At 38.4% G+C, this 17117-nt stretch overlaps 1 protein-coding gene across 1 annotated transcript; it reads left to right on the top strand.

Moving 5' to 3' along the window:
* Window positions 1-1969: 1969 nt before the first annotated feature.
* On the top strand, window positions 1970-15866 carry LOC104440634 (protein NAP1). Its single transcript, XM_010053559.3, has 24 exons — window positions 1970-2345; window positions 2951-3370; window positions 3472-3546; window positions 3909-3989; window positions 4192-4272; window positions 4407-4489; window positions 5714-5798; window positions 6326-6451; window positions 6545-6652; window positions 7530-7574; window positions 7653-7795; window positions 8637-8769; window positions 9479-9589; window positions 9708-9786; window positions 10070-10263; window positions 10458-10603; window positions 11230-11311; window positions 11400-11510; window positions 11851-11976; window positions 12050-12189; window positions 12307-12403; window positions 12896-13887; window positions 14503-14709; window positions 15189-15866. The coding sequence occupies exons 2-24, from the start codon at window positions 2957-2959 to the stop codon at window positions 15682-15684; spliced, it is 4155 nt and encodes a 1384-aa protein (XP_010051861.1). The 5' UTR covers window positions 1970-2345; window positions 2951-2956; the 3' UTR covers window positions 15685-15866.
* The last annotated feature ends 1251 nt before the right edge of the window (window positions 15867-17117 follow it).

The raw sequence follows: 17117 nt of genomic DNA, 5'->3' as shown, positions 1-17117 counted from the left end.
TCTCATGCCCTAATAAGACCGCTTTAGCAGCGTCCGAAGCATTGAGGAAGGCGCATTGGTGGCTAGTGAAATCAGCAAGCATCATTTTTTGGGGAGGGTCCTCACCTTTTGTCTTTTGCGCCAAGCAGGTCGGGTCATTGTCATCGAAGTTGACACGTCAATTTCGAGACGACACTTTCCTCTTCTCAAGTAAGTTAATCAAAGGTTGACCAGCAGGAAAAAGTACCCTCTTCGAGGTCTCCACATCCACTTGCATCTCAAGAAAGGGGAAAGCTTGGTGAGTGAGTGAGGAGTCATGTGATGAACACATTTCTTATCATTGCCATTTTGCAATTTGATGTAAGAGGCATGTCATGAGTTGCGTCATGAGTTGCGTGAGATGAATAATCAAAAGGGGGAAAAGGACAAAAACGAAAACAGGGTTTTTTCCAGGATTAGTGCGCCACAGAAATGACTTCACTTTGAAGCTCACTTTGAGAGGGGAGTGGATGGCTACAAGGGACCAACACGTCTATGTTCTATAGGTGAATACAGCCACATTTTGTGCAGTGAGAATAGGCAATCATGCTGGCTTGATGTCTAAGCTAAGTATGTTTTCTTTTCTTCCTTATTCATGTCCTAATGAACTGATCCCATCAAACCCCACTTCCATAAAGAAGAAGTCAATGACTTGTGAGGGAATAAATATTTCATGCTTTGTAGATCAACAACAAGGGGTTTTGGTGATCGTGCATCCCACTCACCCGGGGTTCATCTTGCCTTATTTTGGGCTCTTTGGTATGAATGATTCATTTCAATTTTGTTTACTTTTGTCAGTAAGCAAGAAGGATGGTGTAAGGGTGCAAATATATATAAGATAATGAAAAGAAGATAAAAATGGGAATTGAAGCATTGAAATTTTGCTTTCATTAATCCCCAAATAAGCTCGCATGTAAATTTTACTTTGGGTGAGAGGTGTGGTAGATTCAAATAAAAAATCTACTGCATCATAAGATTGACTTAATATTTTTCACGAGAAAATGATGAAAAGCTAAGAAAATCAAATCGAGCTAGAAGTAGGGTGTTCAATGTTCACATGTATTTGTGGGGCTAATGTAGTTATTTGATCCATGACTTGTTTCACAAACATAAATAATGCCTTAGGGAAGAGTTGAGGTGATTTTGAAGTCTTAGGATGTCTTTCTATCCATGTAGGACCACACAGATGAGCTACAAACAATAAGCAATTTCATGATTATCCAATGTGTACGGAAAAGGGTCATTACATGATTTGTAGGGAGAAAGGAGTGATTATATGTATAGAGCATGTTACACCAATGATGTCATGAAATGTAAAGTTGATGATTATCTCCACAAAAATGATTAGGCTTTGGCCAAAATATATTAATTTGCTATATACTCATCAAAATTAATAACTCTTCCGTACCTTTTTAATGTGGAAAATTTACTATGAAATGCAAATAAGACCCCAATCCTAGGGTTGGCAATGCTGGATATGACCCCATCTGCACAATACGAGATAAATCACTAATTACATAAGGAAAATTCGAATACAAGATAATACAATATAATACTTTTATTTTCTATATCAATGTGAATTGGTACAAATTGGCATGAATTGACATATATTTTTTTCCCTTCACAATTCTATTATTCAACAAGTAAAATCAAAATTGAAATTTGAAAAATCAAATACAAAGCAATACGGGGTACAGATACGAAATTAATACGAATTACGAATACGATTATTATTGTACACAAAACATGAATTGCCTGCCAGTGCCAGCCATCCTGTATCGTGCATGCCTGTATTTTGGCCCCCTGGGCGCGTCTCGTCCACTCGCGTCTCCTAATTTTAACGCGCTTCTTCTCTCATTCTCTTCTTCTTCTTCTTCTTCATCTTCTCCTTCGGTCGTGTGGAATTTACCTGCTCTCAACTATCTCAGTAAACCACTCCCCCCGCCCCCTTTCTCTCTCTAAACCTAAACCCCCTCTCTCTCTCTAAAACTCTCTCTCTCTCTCTCAGATCTGAAGCCAAAAGCTCGCGCATTCTCTCCCATCTTCTCCTCCGAGCTCCGGCGAATGTCGGTTCGCCGCCGATTCCCGGGCTCTTCGTCTCCGGCGGATCTCTGAGCAAGAGGTCGGTCCTCCTTTTCCTTGCTTCCGGCGACCCGGCGGCGAGCGGCAATTCTTTGCTCATAGCTCGCTCCTGGAAATGCTCGCGTCGCGATTGGTTATGGCTAGGAAGTGGAGTCGCTGAATTCGGGAAGGCGAGCGCCGCCGCGCCGCCGCCGCCTCTCGCGATCGTTCGTTTTGCTTGTGTTGTTGATCCTTACTATCTTTGAGTACGTCTTCCCCCCCTCTGTCCGTACTGGCTCTGTTCCCGCGCTGAATGGTTAATTGAGGAGTGGAGATGCTGAGCTTAGCTAAACCGTAGGAATGTCAGCTTTTGGGAACTGTTGTTGTTGTTGTTGTTGTCGTCGTCGTCGTCGTCTTTTCATGCTTTTTGTGGGTTGTGCACGAACGAGCGGCTGAAATGTGGAACCTTAGTTTTTTTCACTTCGAGTGTTCGTGCTTTGTCGTTCCCGCTATGCAAGCTTAATTCGAGGGGATTGGAGTCCATTTCTCTGTTCTCCTCTCTCTCTCTCTCTCTCTCCCCATTTGCGCACCGGCCGTGATTTGAGCACTCTCCTTGGGAGCATTTTGGGGAATTATACTGACTTTGTGCTGGAAGAATAGTGGTTCTGTGTCTTGCTTGCTTTAGCACCTAACCACAGTCGCGTGAGAATTTTGCTCTTTTACTTGCTAATTCAGTTCCTGCTCCTCCTAATTTGCACTTTGGCACAATTTTTACCTATGATATTTCTAGCTACCTTCCCTTTGCAAAAAATGATCAAATTGCCCGCAAATGCCGCTAATTTAAATGCCTGATTGCAGTCGTTTGGTGTAGTTATTGATGGCGAAATCGCGTCAGCATCTTCCCAACCAAGATATATCGATGTCATCCACTTCCTCTAGGTCGAGAGAATGGGAAGGCCCCTCGAGATGGACTGAGTACCTCGGCTCTGATATGACTTCTCCTGCCACAGCCAGGGCCTCTAGGAATGTGGGTCATGATGAACAGGTCCAGAGCACAAGTGGATCCCAGAAGGGTGTAAACATGCAGTGGGTAGTTCAACTTAACGAAGTTGCGGAAGGCCTCATGGCCAAAATGTATAGACTAAACCAGATTCTTGACTTCCCAGATCCTGTCAATCATCTGTACACAGAATCGTTCTGGAAAGCAGGCGTGTTGCCCGGTCATCCAAGAATATGTTTGTTGCTTTCGAAGAAGTTTCCAGAACATTTCAGCAAACTACAGCTTGAGCGTGTAAGACCTGGTATTCTTTTCCTTTTAACTTTCCCTAAATGCTGAAGTCCGGTCCACTGAAACCATAAATTTTAGTGAATGATTGGAGAACATGAACGCAGGTTGACAAAGTTGCCTTGGATGCCTTGCATGATGATGCTGAAGTTCATCTGCAAAATTTGGAACCATGGATTCAGGTAGGATATCTTTATACTTCATTTCATTTTTGGGTTCAACAACTGATATTGGGAAGATAAAGATGTTTTTCTTATTGCAAATAAGATATCTCTTATACCCGCTATGCCTTATGCTTTATCCGTATATTGTCTATTACTTCTAAGAATCAGTTTATCTCTGCACTGAGTTTGTTAGGCTTGTTTACCTAATCTCTCCACTGAACCACGACACAAGGTCTTGCCACTGTGCATTGTTGTATGAAGAAATCGAGCTCTAGTATTGATAGCTGTGGAATTGCTACTAAAACACTCTTGCAAGATCTGTTAGTTTGTTGTTAGACTATGATGTATCGATAGCTTACCTGGCAATTTTTGTGGGTCAGCTCCTTCTGGACTTGATGGCATATCGAGAACAGGCTCTGCGACTTATTCTGGATCTCAGCAGTACAGTCATTACCCTGCTGGTATGGTGCTGAGTTGGTTTTTTACTTCCATGTTTCACAAATCTATTGTTGGGTCTGGTTCGATAGTGGCCTTTGCAGGCTCATCCAGAGTCTTATTGCTTTTTGATTTCTCAGATATGGCAATTTCTATAAAATAGAATGACGGCTCTGGTTTCTTTATTTTTCTCTGAAATCTCTGATAACTTGGGACAGTCTTTTGCAGCCACATCAGAATTCACTTATTTTGCATGCTTTTATGGATCTCTTTTGTTCTTTTGTCCGCGTCAATCTCTTCTCTGAGAAGGCAAGTTTTCTTTTGTGTTAGCTATCAATATTCCCTGCTCGATTTACTTTACTTGATTATATATTGCGAACTTATATGTTTTTCTTCCTGGAAATGTCCCTTCTTATATGAATCTTATTTTTATCTTATTACAGATACCCAGAAAAATGATGCTGCAAACTTACAACCTCATACACTCAATGGCAAGAAATGAGCGAGACTGTGACTTTTACTATAGGTTGGAACCTTCACTATTTGTTGATTCCCCAACATTTCTCTCTTATAGAATGTAATTTAACCAAAGTTGCTGTGGATTTATGATTGGTTTGATTCTTACACCTGCCTGATTCCTCACTTAGCAAAAGTTAATTTGTTGCCTTGACTCACACAAAGGGCTGGAGGTAATTGTAATTGCGTGAAGGGAAGTAGTAATTACTAATTAGTACAGGACTTGGTAAATGAAATTTATTATTATCATTATTTTTCCTTTTTGTAGAGTCCTGAGGGCTGGCATAAGGCGCTTGGGTGCACTATTTTCGGGTTAATACTGAAAGATTATCTTTAATCTAATCTTTGAAGTCCACAATTTGTCCGGCATGTATTCTGTCTTTGCCTTATCAATGTGACTTTAGGATGATTTGGTAAAAGATATCAGTATCTGATGGAACCAAAACAGAGAGAATTGCTGCTGACTAAGGTTCAGCTTTTCCTCCAGTCTGCCTGTGCTGGATTTATATGTCGCATCTGCAGTGTATCTAGGAAAGATACATATACATCAGAATAAGCTAATGAAGCAGAGGCAATGCCAATCTTTGATGTAGTTAATGAGTGATCATCTTACTTTTCTGACTCTATTTATGTTTACTTCATCTGGAGCTATATTAAGAATATTGTTGACTACTCTTTTATTTGATATTGATTCAATTTTAATGCAATATATGTACGTGAATGTTATTGTTATAGTACGGGGAACTTAAATACATAGAATTTGCTTTCTCCATCTCTTTTTAATTACCATATTAAGAAATAAGGCATGTTTGGAATCCAGAACTTACCATACATGATGATCATACAAGTTGACCTGAAAGAAGAAGCTCTGAATAGGCAGGACACTGGGGCTATCTTGACACTCCCATTTTTGTCAAGATTAATCTCTCATTTGGTACTCAACATGTGCATTGCGCACGTAACAAAATGGGTTAAAAACTATGATTGAAGCAGAAGCAGAATAACCAAAATAAACTCCCATAAGACCCAGGCTTCAAATTTGGACCTTAACTTTTTCCATGTGAATGAGTGTGTATCGTGAAAGTTTCATGATTGTTATATTTGTTTAAAAGGTGGATCCTAATTTTTTCAGATTTAGTTTGAGCACGACTAGCAATGGTATCCTGATCGTATCAGTTTCCTTGCATGGCGAATCTACCATCTTCATACTTTCTAATCTCTATCTGAAATACAGGTTAGTGCAGTTCATAGACTCTTATGATCCACCATTGAGAGGACTGCAAGAGGACCTAAATTTTGTCAGCCCACGCATTGGGGAGGTCAGTCACATATTTGGGCTTTTCTTATCTTATAGAGTTTTTGTCTTAGTCACATCTTAATTGGCCTTCTAGTTGTGGATGCCTTTATAACATAGATATATCCCCTATTATCTCACCATGGAGATCTCATGATGAATCTCTTTTCTTCAGGTTACCTCCCCTCTTGATGTATGCAACTGGTCATTTAGAATCTTAGATTATAGCATTAGTATCTCTTGCCGACCTGCCATGCAAAATAATAATATTTTACATAATATCTCAATTGCATCCTTGCATAGTAGTTTTCTGCCTGCCAAATCAACAGAAAAATGTTTGTTGTTAGTTCTCAGTATGGGTAATATGAAAAGTTTTCCAGCATTGAATTCACGAGAATATGTGTTACTTATGGATGCAACATGCAACTTGATACTGGAATCTCAGATGAACCCAAAGTCGCCAGTGGTTGTCTTGGGGGCTTGTCTCCTGTTATTAATTTCTAAGGTTTTTACATATATTGTGCAATTTATACCTTTATTTTCCTTTTCCAGGTGTTAGAGGCTGTAGGTCCTATAATTTTTCTCTCTACAGATACCAGGAAACTAAGGAATGAGGGATTCTTAAGTCCATATCATCCTAGATACCCAGATATACTAACCAATTCTGCTCACCCAATGGTATGTCTCACTTGATTAGAATGAAGCTTTTTAATGTAAATTGTAATTTCGGTTGACCTGATTTTTCTCTCTTATTGCAAATTCTACATGCAGAGAGCACAAGACCTTGCAAATGTTACTTCCTATAGGGAGTGGGTATTGCTGGGTTATCTTGTTTGCCCTGATGAGCTGCTTCGTGTTACAAGCATTGATATTGCTCTGGTATTCTGAAAATTTGCGGTTCCATTTTACCCCTGCAATAGTGATTTAAGCAAGTGCTGCATCTCTATTACAACAGACTTGAAGAATTTGCATGCCTAGTCTAATATAAACAATTGCATGAAGTTTTTGGTGCTGAATTTTCGTTTTGCATGATGCATGTTGTTCAGAAAACATCATTAGCTACGTGATTGTCAAATGATAGTTTCAATCTAACATTGAGTTTAGTTTGAATGCAAATTCGACCTTTGTTAGGACAATAAGAATCACATCGATATGTTTTTAAATATGCGAATGTATAAACATTGTTAGGATACATGATAAGTACCATTAATATATTTGGCTTGCAAGTTATGTGCCACTAATATCAAGCTGGAGCTTGACATAACTGTTACTTGAGTTACTCAAACTTGAATAAATAAAAAGTTAAAAAAAAAAAAAAAAAAAAAAAACAAGTCGAGCTCTAGTAATAGCTGCATTTTAAACATTGAACTGTAGTGTCATTGGGGGATACTGTAGTACGAATGTTTGGTACTACTCCACCTAAAGTGCAATGCTTCTATGTGAAGCCTCATATGCATGAAAATAAGCTCTTTTTATAATGTTCTGATGTAGAGTTTTGAACGATTCAAGCTATTTGTAAAGTACTTGCAACATTAAATCCCTCTAGTACTTTTGCTGAGAGTTGCAATTTTTGCATTGATGTCGTCAACTGCCAATTTCCATTTGTTTGGGGCCTTACATGATTAGAAAAACAGATTATCAACAACAAAGTTTTTGGTTGATGGGCGCTCCTTTTGGGTCTGATTTTCTGGTAGATTCATGTTGCTAAAGTATCATCTTACTTGGTGTCTTATTTGTTTTGACACTCGGTATTCAGGTAGTACTGAAGGAAAATTTGATCCTCACACTGTTCAGGGATGAGGTGAGTCTGAATGGCCATTATGGAGATGGATTCTTCTTTTATCTCTTTTGATTTTGAACTTACTCTTAAAAATTGCAGTTCGTGCTATTGCATGAAGATTACCAATTGTATGTCTTACCAAGGATACTAGAATCAAAGAAGATGGCAAAATCTGGCCGTACAAAGCAAAAAGAAGCAGATCTGGAGTATAGCGTTGCCAAGCAGGTTGAGAAAATGATCAGGTACAGTTAAACTACTCCAATAATTAGCTATAATATGACATGTGGAAGAAGGAAAGCCGTATAAACTGATAAATAAATTTCTCAATTCTGATATAAAAAGTGCACAAGGAGTTCACTGTCAACATGCTACTGCTGGGTCCTTGCCTTTTTTACTGGACATTTTCCTAGATCGAGTATAATACTTATTATTTACTTCACCTTATTCATAAAAAAAGATTTTATTAAATGCGCATGCTCAAGGGACTTATCAAGTCGTAAGTTGTGCTTTTGGAATGTGAAAAGATACATTTTGCACATCTATTTTCTTCTTCTGTGCGAATTTATTGTACTTTGCTAATTCTCAATGTCTTGAAACATGAACTTCAAAAAATAACAAGCTGCTCTTACCCATTTCAGAATGCTGAGGAGTGATCAATATTGTTGATCCTCTAGAGCAGGATGCAGAATTTGTGTTTATCACTAAGTGATATGTTTAAACCATATTTCAAAGGTTCATCTTATAGCTTACTAGTTACAGACTTTGAGTTCCCTTGTAAGGGCGGGTGGGCATCTACGTCTTAGCTTACTATGCACAATCAGCAGCTTTGCTGCTGATTGTTGTGCTTGTGTCTGACAACCATACCCTTGGACACTCCTGTTCGGTGTGGATATTGTGGGGTAAGACTGTGGGATGATGTACGTTAAGTAGGCAGATGTTCCTCTTTCATACAGGTTCATTGGATCACTTTCTGAAACATTGAGAGGGCCAGGATCGCTGAGGACTCTGTTTTTAACCTTCTTAGTGCTACCATGTGCATCACTGGAATATGAACTGATGATTATACATTTTTTACTGCCGCAGTGAAGTGCATGAGCAAGCATTATTCTCTTGTGATGCTATCCACCGTGAAAGAAGAATACTGTTAAAACAAGAGATCGGAAGAATGGTGCTGTTCTTCACTGATCAGCCTAGTTTATTGGCGCCAAACATACAGGTAAAAATTTTGGGTTCCTTTTGATACATCATGGCTTTGGGCCTCTTATCATGGTATAAATGACTCTGGCATCCCTTCATTTGTCACTGCTGGACAACTAAATTTCAAAATTCTGAGATGGGTAAAAATTTTGGGTTCCTTTTGATACATCATGGCTTTGGGCCTCTTATCATGGTATAAATGACTCTGGCATCCCTTCATTTGTCACTGCTGGACTACTAAATTTCAAAATTCTGAGATGGCCTAAATCAGTTGTTTTAGTTCTAGTGGCCTGAGTGATATTAAAATCATTTCTTTAGTCTAGAAATTTCATTGTTGAATAATCATTAACGTGGACTATACATCATCAATCTCAGCCCACTAAGACGAAGAAGAGGATGATGTAAAATAACATCAGGATTGTTATATTTTTCAATGGGACAATGATTGAAAGAAGTGTTGGGTAATTTCCAGAAGAAAAACAAGAGTGTCCCTGCAAGCAAACAAAACCGTGGGTTATTGGGATATACAATTTGATATATAGGTTGTCTACTTTTTGTAAGAACATGGTATGGCTTATGATTAGCCATGCTTTATACTCTGTTTGTTTGTTGCTGTTTCCATTTTTTGGGGTGCCAACTAGAATAAGTGAGGTTAGCTCTGATTCTCATTATATGGGCAATATTGATGCTTACCTTATCCTTCTTGGTCTGTTGGTTCTTTCCTGCAGATGGTGTTTTCTGCCTTGGCTCTAGCTCAATCTGAGGTTCTTTGGTACTTCCAGCATGCGGGGATTGTTTCCTCAAAGTCGAAAAGCACTCGTGTGGTGCCAGTAGAAATAGTAAGTTGTCTTTACTCTTATATTAACCTATGCCTTGTAGCATCAGTTAAGAGTAGCTTTTTCTTTCCCCGGTTTTACCAGGCTAGCTTAATTTTAAGCATTATGAATGTTGTTGCAGGATCCAAGTGATCCGACTATTGGGTTTTTACTAGATGGAATGGACCGCTTGTGCTGCTTGGTGCGAAAGTACATTGCAGGTTGGATTCTCTGTTAGAATCTTTTCTATGAAGGACAGATTAGATATCTCTGTTTAATATGCCATATTGACTAAGTTCCAAAATTTTTCTCATGGAAAACGATCCTTTTTATGCACCTTGTACATTATGGTTTCAAGATAAAATGGTCCATGCTTCTGGCTTTTGAGATAATTAATGATGTCTTGTTACAGAAATCTCACTTTTTTTGCTTTCTCAGTGCACCGACTTTCTGTTTTATTGGTCACATGAGCATTGTGTAAATCAATTTACAATGTTTGTGCAGCAATACGAGGGTATGCGTTATCATATCTATCTTCATGTGCCGGTAGAATTCGGTTCCTACTGGGTACTCCAGGAATGGTGGCTCTTGATCTGGGTCCAAACTTGAAAGGACTCTTTCAGCAGATTGTTCAACACCTTGAAAATATACCAAAACCTCAGGGTGAAAATATTTCTGCCATAACGTGTGACCTATCAGTAAGAACTCTTAAGAACTTTCTGAAAGTCATGAGCATCACATTGATGGATTTTGCAGTGTGTTGCCAACTTACATCAACGCTACCTTCCAATTTTGAGTTTTATTGTCTCTTAGTCTTTCAGATCCTTTTCTAATAACTTCACGCTTAACGCATTGCTTGCTTACGAAATAATGTTCTATCATTACTGATCAGGAATTCCGAAAGGATTGGTTGTTGATATTGATGATTGTCACATCTTCACGGTCATCAATAAACATAAGACATTTGGAGAAAGCTACTGTTTCTACGGGGAAGGAAGGTTTACTGTCTGAAGGGAATGCAGCGTACAATTGGTCCAGGTACTTGCTTACAATTGCAACTCTAATTGAAGTTCATTTTGTGGGAAGATAAAAGCATTTTGGCAAGGTAATGTGGTGCATGATTTTCAACATAAATTTGGAGATCCACATCAAACTATATTTCAGAATTGCGATAGAATAAGAATATCATCGAAGCCATTAATTACATGCAGTACTGAGTTTACAGGACAAGATGTCTGAAGAGTGTAATTTGATTGGGAAAGAACTTGACATATACTACAACATCAAACATCAGTTTCCAGTTCCTCTTTTACTTACTTACAGTGAAATTTCTGCACTTTATTGTACGTCTAGACTTTATACTTGTATTTCCATTTTGTGAATTTGCATGTGCACACTGGTGAAGGATCTGCCAGTCTCCCTAAGGTTTGCAGATCAAAGTAATCAACCCGCAGCACTTTCATCCATCCAAAATATAATAAAATATGAAAAAGTTGCAGTTTCATCTTAACGAAAATTCCATTTTGGTGGCTCAACCATTAAGTTTCTTCAGCATAGGTTTACCTTAAGCTCATCACTCCAAGATTTCCATGGGCAAAAAAGTGGAAGTCCTATATTGATGCTTATATTGGAGACAAATGGCATAATTAAATTTGATAATTTAGGTGTGTTGATGAACTGGAGCTTCAATTATCAAAGCATGGAAGTCTTAAAAAGCTCTATTTCTACCATCAGCACCTTACCGCAGTGAGTTCAGCTTTCTACGACCTTTTGACTCCTTATTAGCATAACTTTTGTGCAGTTGTGATTTAATCTCATGTTATTATTGGAAAAGGTATTTAGAAACACTATGTTTGGACCAGAAGGACGTCCTCAGCATTGTTGTGCTTGGCTGGGAGTTGCTAGCAGCTTCCCAGAATGTGCTTCTCCAATTGTTGCTGAAGAGGTAACCCTAGACATAATCTAACCGCAAAGATTATAATCAACTTCTGTCTTTATCTCTTTCTTATTAGCCTGCCGAGTGTGAATAAATGAGGCATAACATTGCACATAGAATCAATGGTGCATGCTTATTTTAGAGAAATTATGTATGGAAGAATCCACTCTGTTTTCAGTATGTTTTGTTATCTGAATATTTTCTCTTGGATGATGAGTAAAAGATTAGTTTTATTGCTCTTCAAATTTGACTTTCATTTGGTATCTCATGATTTAAAGTTGTTGGGGGAGAAAAATTGGCAAAAAATTGGGAAAAAAGATAACTGCAACATTACTCTCTTCTCTGACAGGTCACTAAAATTGGTCGAGATGCAGTTCTTTATGTTGAATCCCTCATAGAATCAATTATGGGAGGATTAGAGGGATTAATTAATATTCTTGATTCAGAAGGGGGCTTTGGTGCTCTAGAGACTCAGGTACCATATGCTGTACATGTAGAAACCTTCCTGCATATTATTATTACATAACTGAACTTGTGAATATTCTCAGCTTCTTCCGGAGCAAGCTGCTTTTTATATGAATTATGCAACAAGAGTTGCAGCCCCTTCAGCAAAATCTCCGAAAGGACCTATAGGTTTTCTTTTGCCAGGGCATGAAAGCTATCCTGAGAACACTAATTCTATTAAAATGTAAGAAATTTCTGTAAGACCAGCCTTTTTCTTTCCTACTATTTGTGTTCTTTATTCTTTCAAAAGAAAGAGTGTGCCGACTGTATAATAAGGTAATTTCTGTCGTCTCATCTACAGGTTAGAAGCTGCAATGCAGAGGTTGACCAATTTATGCTCAGTCTTAAATGATATGGAACCAATTTGTGTTCTAAACCATGTGTTTGTTCTAAGAGAGGTGAGGCATACCAACTTCTTCCCTTAGGAGCAATTAATGTTAATCACCTTGTACTTCCTCACAACACTCCTCTTCTTTCTCTTTTTGCTCGAACAAAGTCCAGAAAATGCAATGGTTGACTTGTCAGTTGTAATATGCAATCACCAAATGCACAATACTGTATGATAAGCTATGGTGCTGCCTTGCATTAAGTTTTTTGTGTGCTTTGACTGTATCTCACCACTACAGTCTTATTCTATCATGGGCAATATGCTCAGTAACTCCCTTTGCAAGTTAATTCAACCCTTAAATAGTAGTCCTTGTGTATGGTTGATAGGTATTCTGAGTGCTTCTGATATGTTACTGCTGCAAATTTATTGCAGTTTGTCAAATTGTAGAAATTGTATAGTTATATAGTTTCCATGAGCTAAGTGGCAATAGTTCACTCTTAAATACGAATTGCAGACATGTAGGAATATGTTTTTATTACCCTAAATTTACTTACATGTGCAGTACATGAGAGAATGTATCCTCGGAAACTTCAGGAGGCGACTGCTTTCTCTACTGAAAACTGATAATGATCTGAATCGTCCCAGCATCATGGAATCCCTGCTTAGAAGACATATCAGCATAGTCCACCTAGCAGAGCAGCACATCAGCATGGACCTTACTCAGGGTATTCGAGAAGTTCTACTCACAGAAGTGTTTGCTGGACCTGTTTCTTCTCTGCACTTGTTTGAGAAACCAGCGGAGCAACATACAGGATCTGCAACTGAGGCCGTATGCAACTGGTATATCGAGAATATAGTTAAGGATACATCTGGTGCTGGAATCCTGTTTGCTCCAATTCATAATTGCTTCAAGAGCACTAGACCTGTTGGAGGATATTTTGCTGAGTCAGTCACTGATCCAAGAGAATTACGAGCGTTTGTTCGCATATTTGGTGGCTATGGTGTAGACCGCCTAGATAAGATGATGAAGGAACATACTGCAGCACTGTTAAATTGCATTGACACGTCACTGAGGTCAAACCGTGAGATCCTGGAGACTGTTGCTGGTAGCATGCACTCCGGTGATCGAATAGAAAGAGACGGCTGTTTAAAACAGATTGTGGATATGGACACTTTGATTGGATTCTGTGTTCAGGCGGGTCAAGCCCTAGCTTTTGATCGGCTACTAGCTGAAGCAGCTGGAACTGTGCTTGAAGAAGGTGCACCGCTTATATACTCATTACTTGGTGGGATAGTTAAACATATACCTGATGAAATACCAGAAAAGAAAGAAATCAGAAGGGTAAGAGGGGTGGCAAACAGTATGAGCGTTGCTGCTGATCATGATTCTGAGTGGGTAAGGTCCATTATGGAAGAAGTCGGTGGTGCAAATGATGGTTCATGGAGCTTGTTGCCATACTTGTTTGCCAGCTTCATGACATCTGGTGTCTGGAGTATGACTGCTTTCAATATCGAGACTGGTGGCTTCAACAACAACATTCATTGCTTGGCAAGGTTGCTTTCTGTACCCTGTATACTGTCTTTTACATCTGCAAACCTAGTCTACTGTTAATTCATTTGACTGTTGTTATGTTTAACAAACACCAGACTTATATGTGCATTGTCTCAGCTTAGGAGCACTTGGCCCTTGCAGTTACCTAATGATAGTTATTTCAGCCAAATCTCTTCCATGCTGTTATCTAGATTGATATCTTTAAATTAAACTGACAAGCTGAACTATGGGACAATTTGGTTTGAAAGTTGCTCCCGAAAGAAAAAAAAGTAAATCAGTCTTATAGAGGAGTTGAGAGAATAATAAATTGTTTATTTGATACTTTGGCCAGACTGCATAAGAATCAAACATCATATTAGTCTTTTGATATGTCTTATGAGGTTAATTCCTGTTGCTGGTGAATGCATGGACTGTGTGGTGCCAGGGAATATACTATTTCTATTGATTCTTATTCTTTGCTTTCCACTGTTATTCTATTTTATTTTAGTATGAGTGATTATTCTGCATTTATTGTGAACTTTTAAATTTTGAATATGTAATTTGTGATAAATACATTTGCCTGGTGGAGGTTCGGTAGCTTAGTCAATTAAATTGTTGATCTGGCATCCCATTGGCAGGTGCATTAATGCAGTAATTGCAGGAAGTGAGTATGTTAGGATGGAGCGCGAACACCAGCAAAGACAGTCTTACTCAAATGGCCATGTTGGTGGGGATGCTGACATACAGAGTCGCCTCTCTGCTGAAGCAAGTATAAGGTCTTCAATGCAACTTTTTGTCAAATTCTCTTCTGGGATTGTATTAGAGTCCTGGAATGAAATGAACCGGTATGTAACATCTTTTCTATCTATACCATATGTTCCTCATATGTAGTCATTCTGAGTTCACCGCAATGCTAGAATATTTACGGTGAACTCATTGAAGGGACAGGCACGCAAGGTCACATGGGCACATCACAGCAATACCGTCATTATGTTGGTAGATGTAGGTGTTTCTACGTAATCTTTGTTTTTGTGGGATTAATAAACAATGTTAAAGCAGCCATTGGTCTGCATGCCTGGTGTCTATTGGGCTGTCTGCTTTGTACTTTCCAATCTCTATGTAAGCCTTTGCATGCAACTCTTGGTTGCATCAGCAGAGGAGTTGGTATGATAATCCTTTGACATGATGATTCGATGGGTAATTCTATATTGCAAGCTAAGGAAAGAGATCCTAAGATTTCAACCAGACTTCTCTGGAAGATATGCTTAAGATTCTATTTGGATGGTGTTTGCTGGCATCTTATGGTATTTTGAACTCTATGCAGATCTCATCTGGTGGCTAAACTCATATTCCTGGATCAACTTTGCGAGATCTCGCCGTTCCTTCCAAGGAGTTCTCTGGAAGCCCATGTTCCTTACACCATTCTTCATTCCATATATGGCCAATACTACGGAAATACTCCGTCAACACCTCTGGCATTGCTAAGCTCGTCACCTCGCCATTCACCTGCTGTATCACTGGCACACTCTTCTCCAGCATCAAGGCCGCTGCGTGGTGACTCGACTCCTCAATACGGTGCTAATGACTCGGGTTATTTCAAAGGGTCCTCATCTCACAGCCAGGACCACCATTTCGATACTGACGGTGGGAGCCTCCATAGTACTGAAAGCATGCACAGGAATGTGCGGCGCTCTGGTCCTTTGGGTTATAGCTCGAGCAGAAAAGTAAAAGTTCCGGAGGGTTCGAGTTCGGAGAGAAGAGGTCCGACTCCGCTGCCTAGATTTGCTGTATCTCGGTCCGGTCCGATATCATATAAGTAGAAGAGAGCGTGCGCATAAACGAAGAGGAGGCTTAGTAAGTTATGTAAAATTTGCTTGCGTTCATGGATCGCTTGCAATCGGTTGCATAGCAATTAGTGAGTTCATACAAGCGAATTTAGCTTAGTGAATTCGTATGTCTGATTTTATCTCACAGCTCTTTCTATGTTTACTTAAAAACTCCATTTTCTTCCGCCTCTCTACAGATTACTTTTTTTTTTTAATCGTAATATCCAGATTATTTAGAAATTATTATCGTTTGCCCTAACTGGATAAAAACTTAAATGGATGCATGTAATATATAAAGAGGTGATTACTAGTAATTAATTATGTATGTTGACAACTATGTAATAACTTGTTATAAATATCGACTAACAAAAAAAATATCAATTGATCGTAAAAAGATTTAAAATATTACACAATCTACCTATAACCAATATGTCGTAGTATCTTTTACATAAATTCAGAAGCAAAAGTTGATTTTTCCACTTTTCAGGCGTTAACGTTCTTAAGAAAAAAACTGAAATGGCTTCGATTATATCTTACATCTTAGCTATATAAAAGAGGGGTTTTGTGCATCAATGATGTTTACTTAATTATTCATCCCTTTCTCCTATTAGGCCCTTAAACAAGTGGTTTTCTTGAAAAAGATAAATTGATGTTGATTATTTTGAGAGATGTTAACTATTAATATCACCAACTGCTAATGAAATTCAAGAGTAAGTGGCATTCATTATAAATAGACTCGTGAACGTTTCTAGGGAACGGTTTTTTAAGCACTATCCTTTTAAAAGTGCAAGGTTTTGTAGTGTCTTTGGAAAAAGAAAATACCAACATATATTACCAATGACCCTCAATGTTATATAAGTGGATATTTTTGCAGTTAGTGCACGTCGTTAAGTACTTTCGTCAAAATTAGCTTATAAAAAAGAATTTTTGTGAATAGAGCAGCGACTTTTGAAATGGTTGAAGGTGGTGAAGTTTTCTGTTTCTTGGGCAAAATACTTAATGCCAGACATCAAATTTGAACCCTAGAGTGTTAATCACACACTTTGATCTTATGCATTAATTGATTAAATTTTTCAATATGTTGATAAGATTAACAAGGCTTAAAGAATTGCTTTAAGTCAAGAGTTGCGAGCCTTAGATATTGTATACGGTACCACTTACTTTGCTCTAGAGTTGAGTATCTTTGAATGTTCAATGAGCGCATTGTAGTATTCTGAATTTTACACTTGATGACGTGTAATTGAATTGTTGGATTAAATGTGGATGTTTTCACGACGGATCTTAAAATGCATGTTTATGTGAAATTATAAGAAATTGGAATTGCATAATTAGTGTTGACATGTGACTAGAGCGAAAATTATTGGTGATCTACCTTGCTGAATGTATAGACTAACGCTTCTTTGACCCAATTATTGATATAAGAGTCG

This window comes from Eucalyptus grandis, chromosome 4 (assembly GCF_016545825.1).
Source record: "Eucalyptus grandis isolate ANBG69807.140 chromosome 4, ASM1654582v1, whole genome shotgun sequence".
Taxonomy (NCBI): domain Eukaryota; kingdom Viridiplantae; phylum Streptophyta; class Magnoliopsida; order Myrtales; family Myrtaceae; genus Eucalyptus; species Eucalyptus grandis.
This window is presented reverse-complemented; position numbering and strand designations above follow the sequence as displayed.

Excerpts from the sequence above, each read along its gene's own strand:
- LOC104440634 (XM_010053559.3), top strand. The coding sequence starts at position 2,957 with ATGGCGAAATCGCGTCAGCATCTTCCCAACCAAGATATATCGATGTCA. Across the intron at positions 3,371-3,471 it reads GCAAACTACAGCTTGAGCGT|GTTGACAAAGTTGCCTTGGA; the intron begins GTAAGACCTGGT and ends ACATGAACGCAG. Across the intron at positions 7,575-7,652 it reads TCACACTGTTCAGGGATGAG|TTCGTGCTATTGCATGAAGA; the intron begins GTGAGTCTGAAT and ends TAAAAATTGCAG.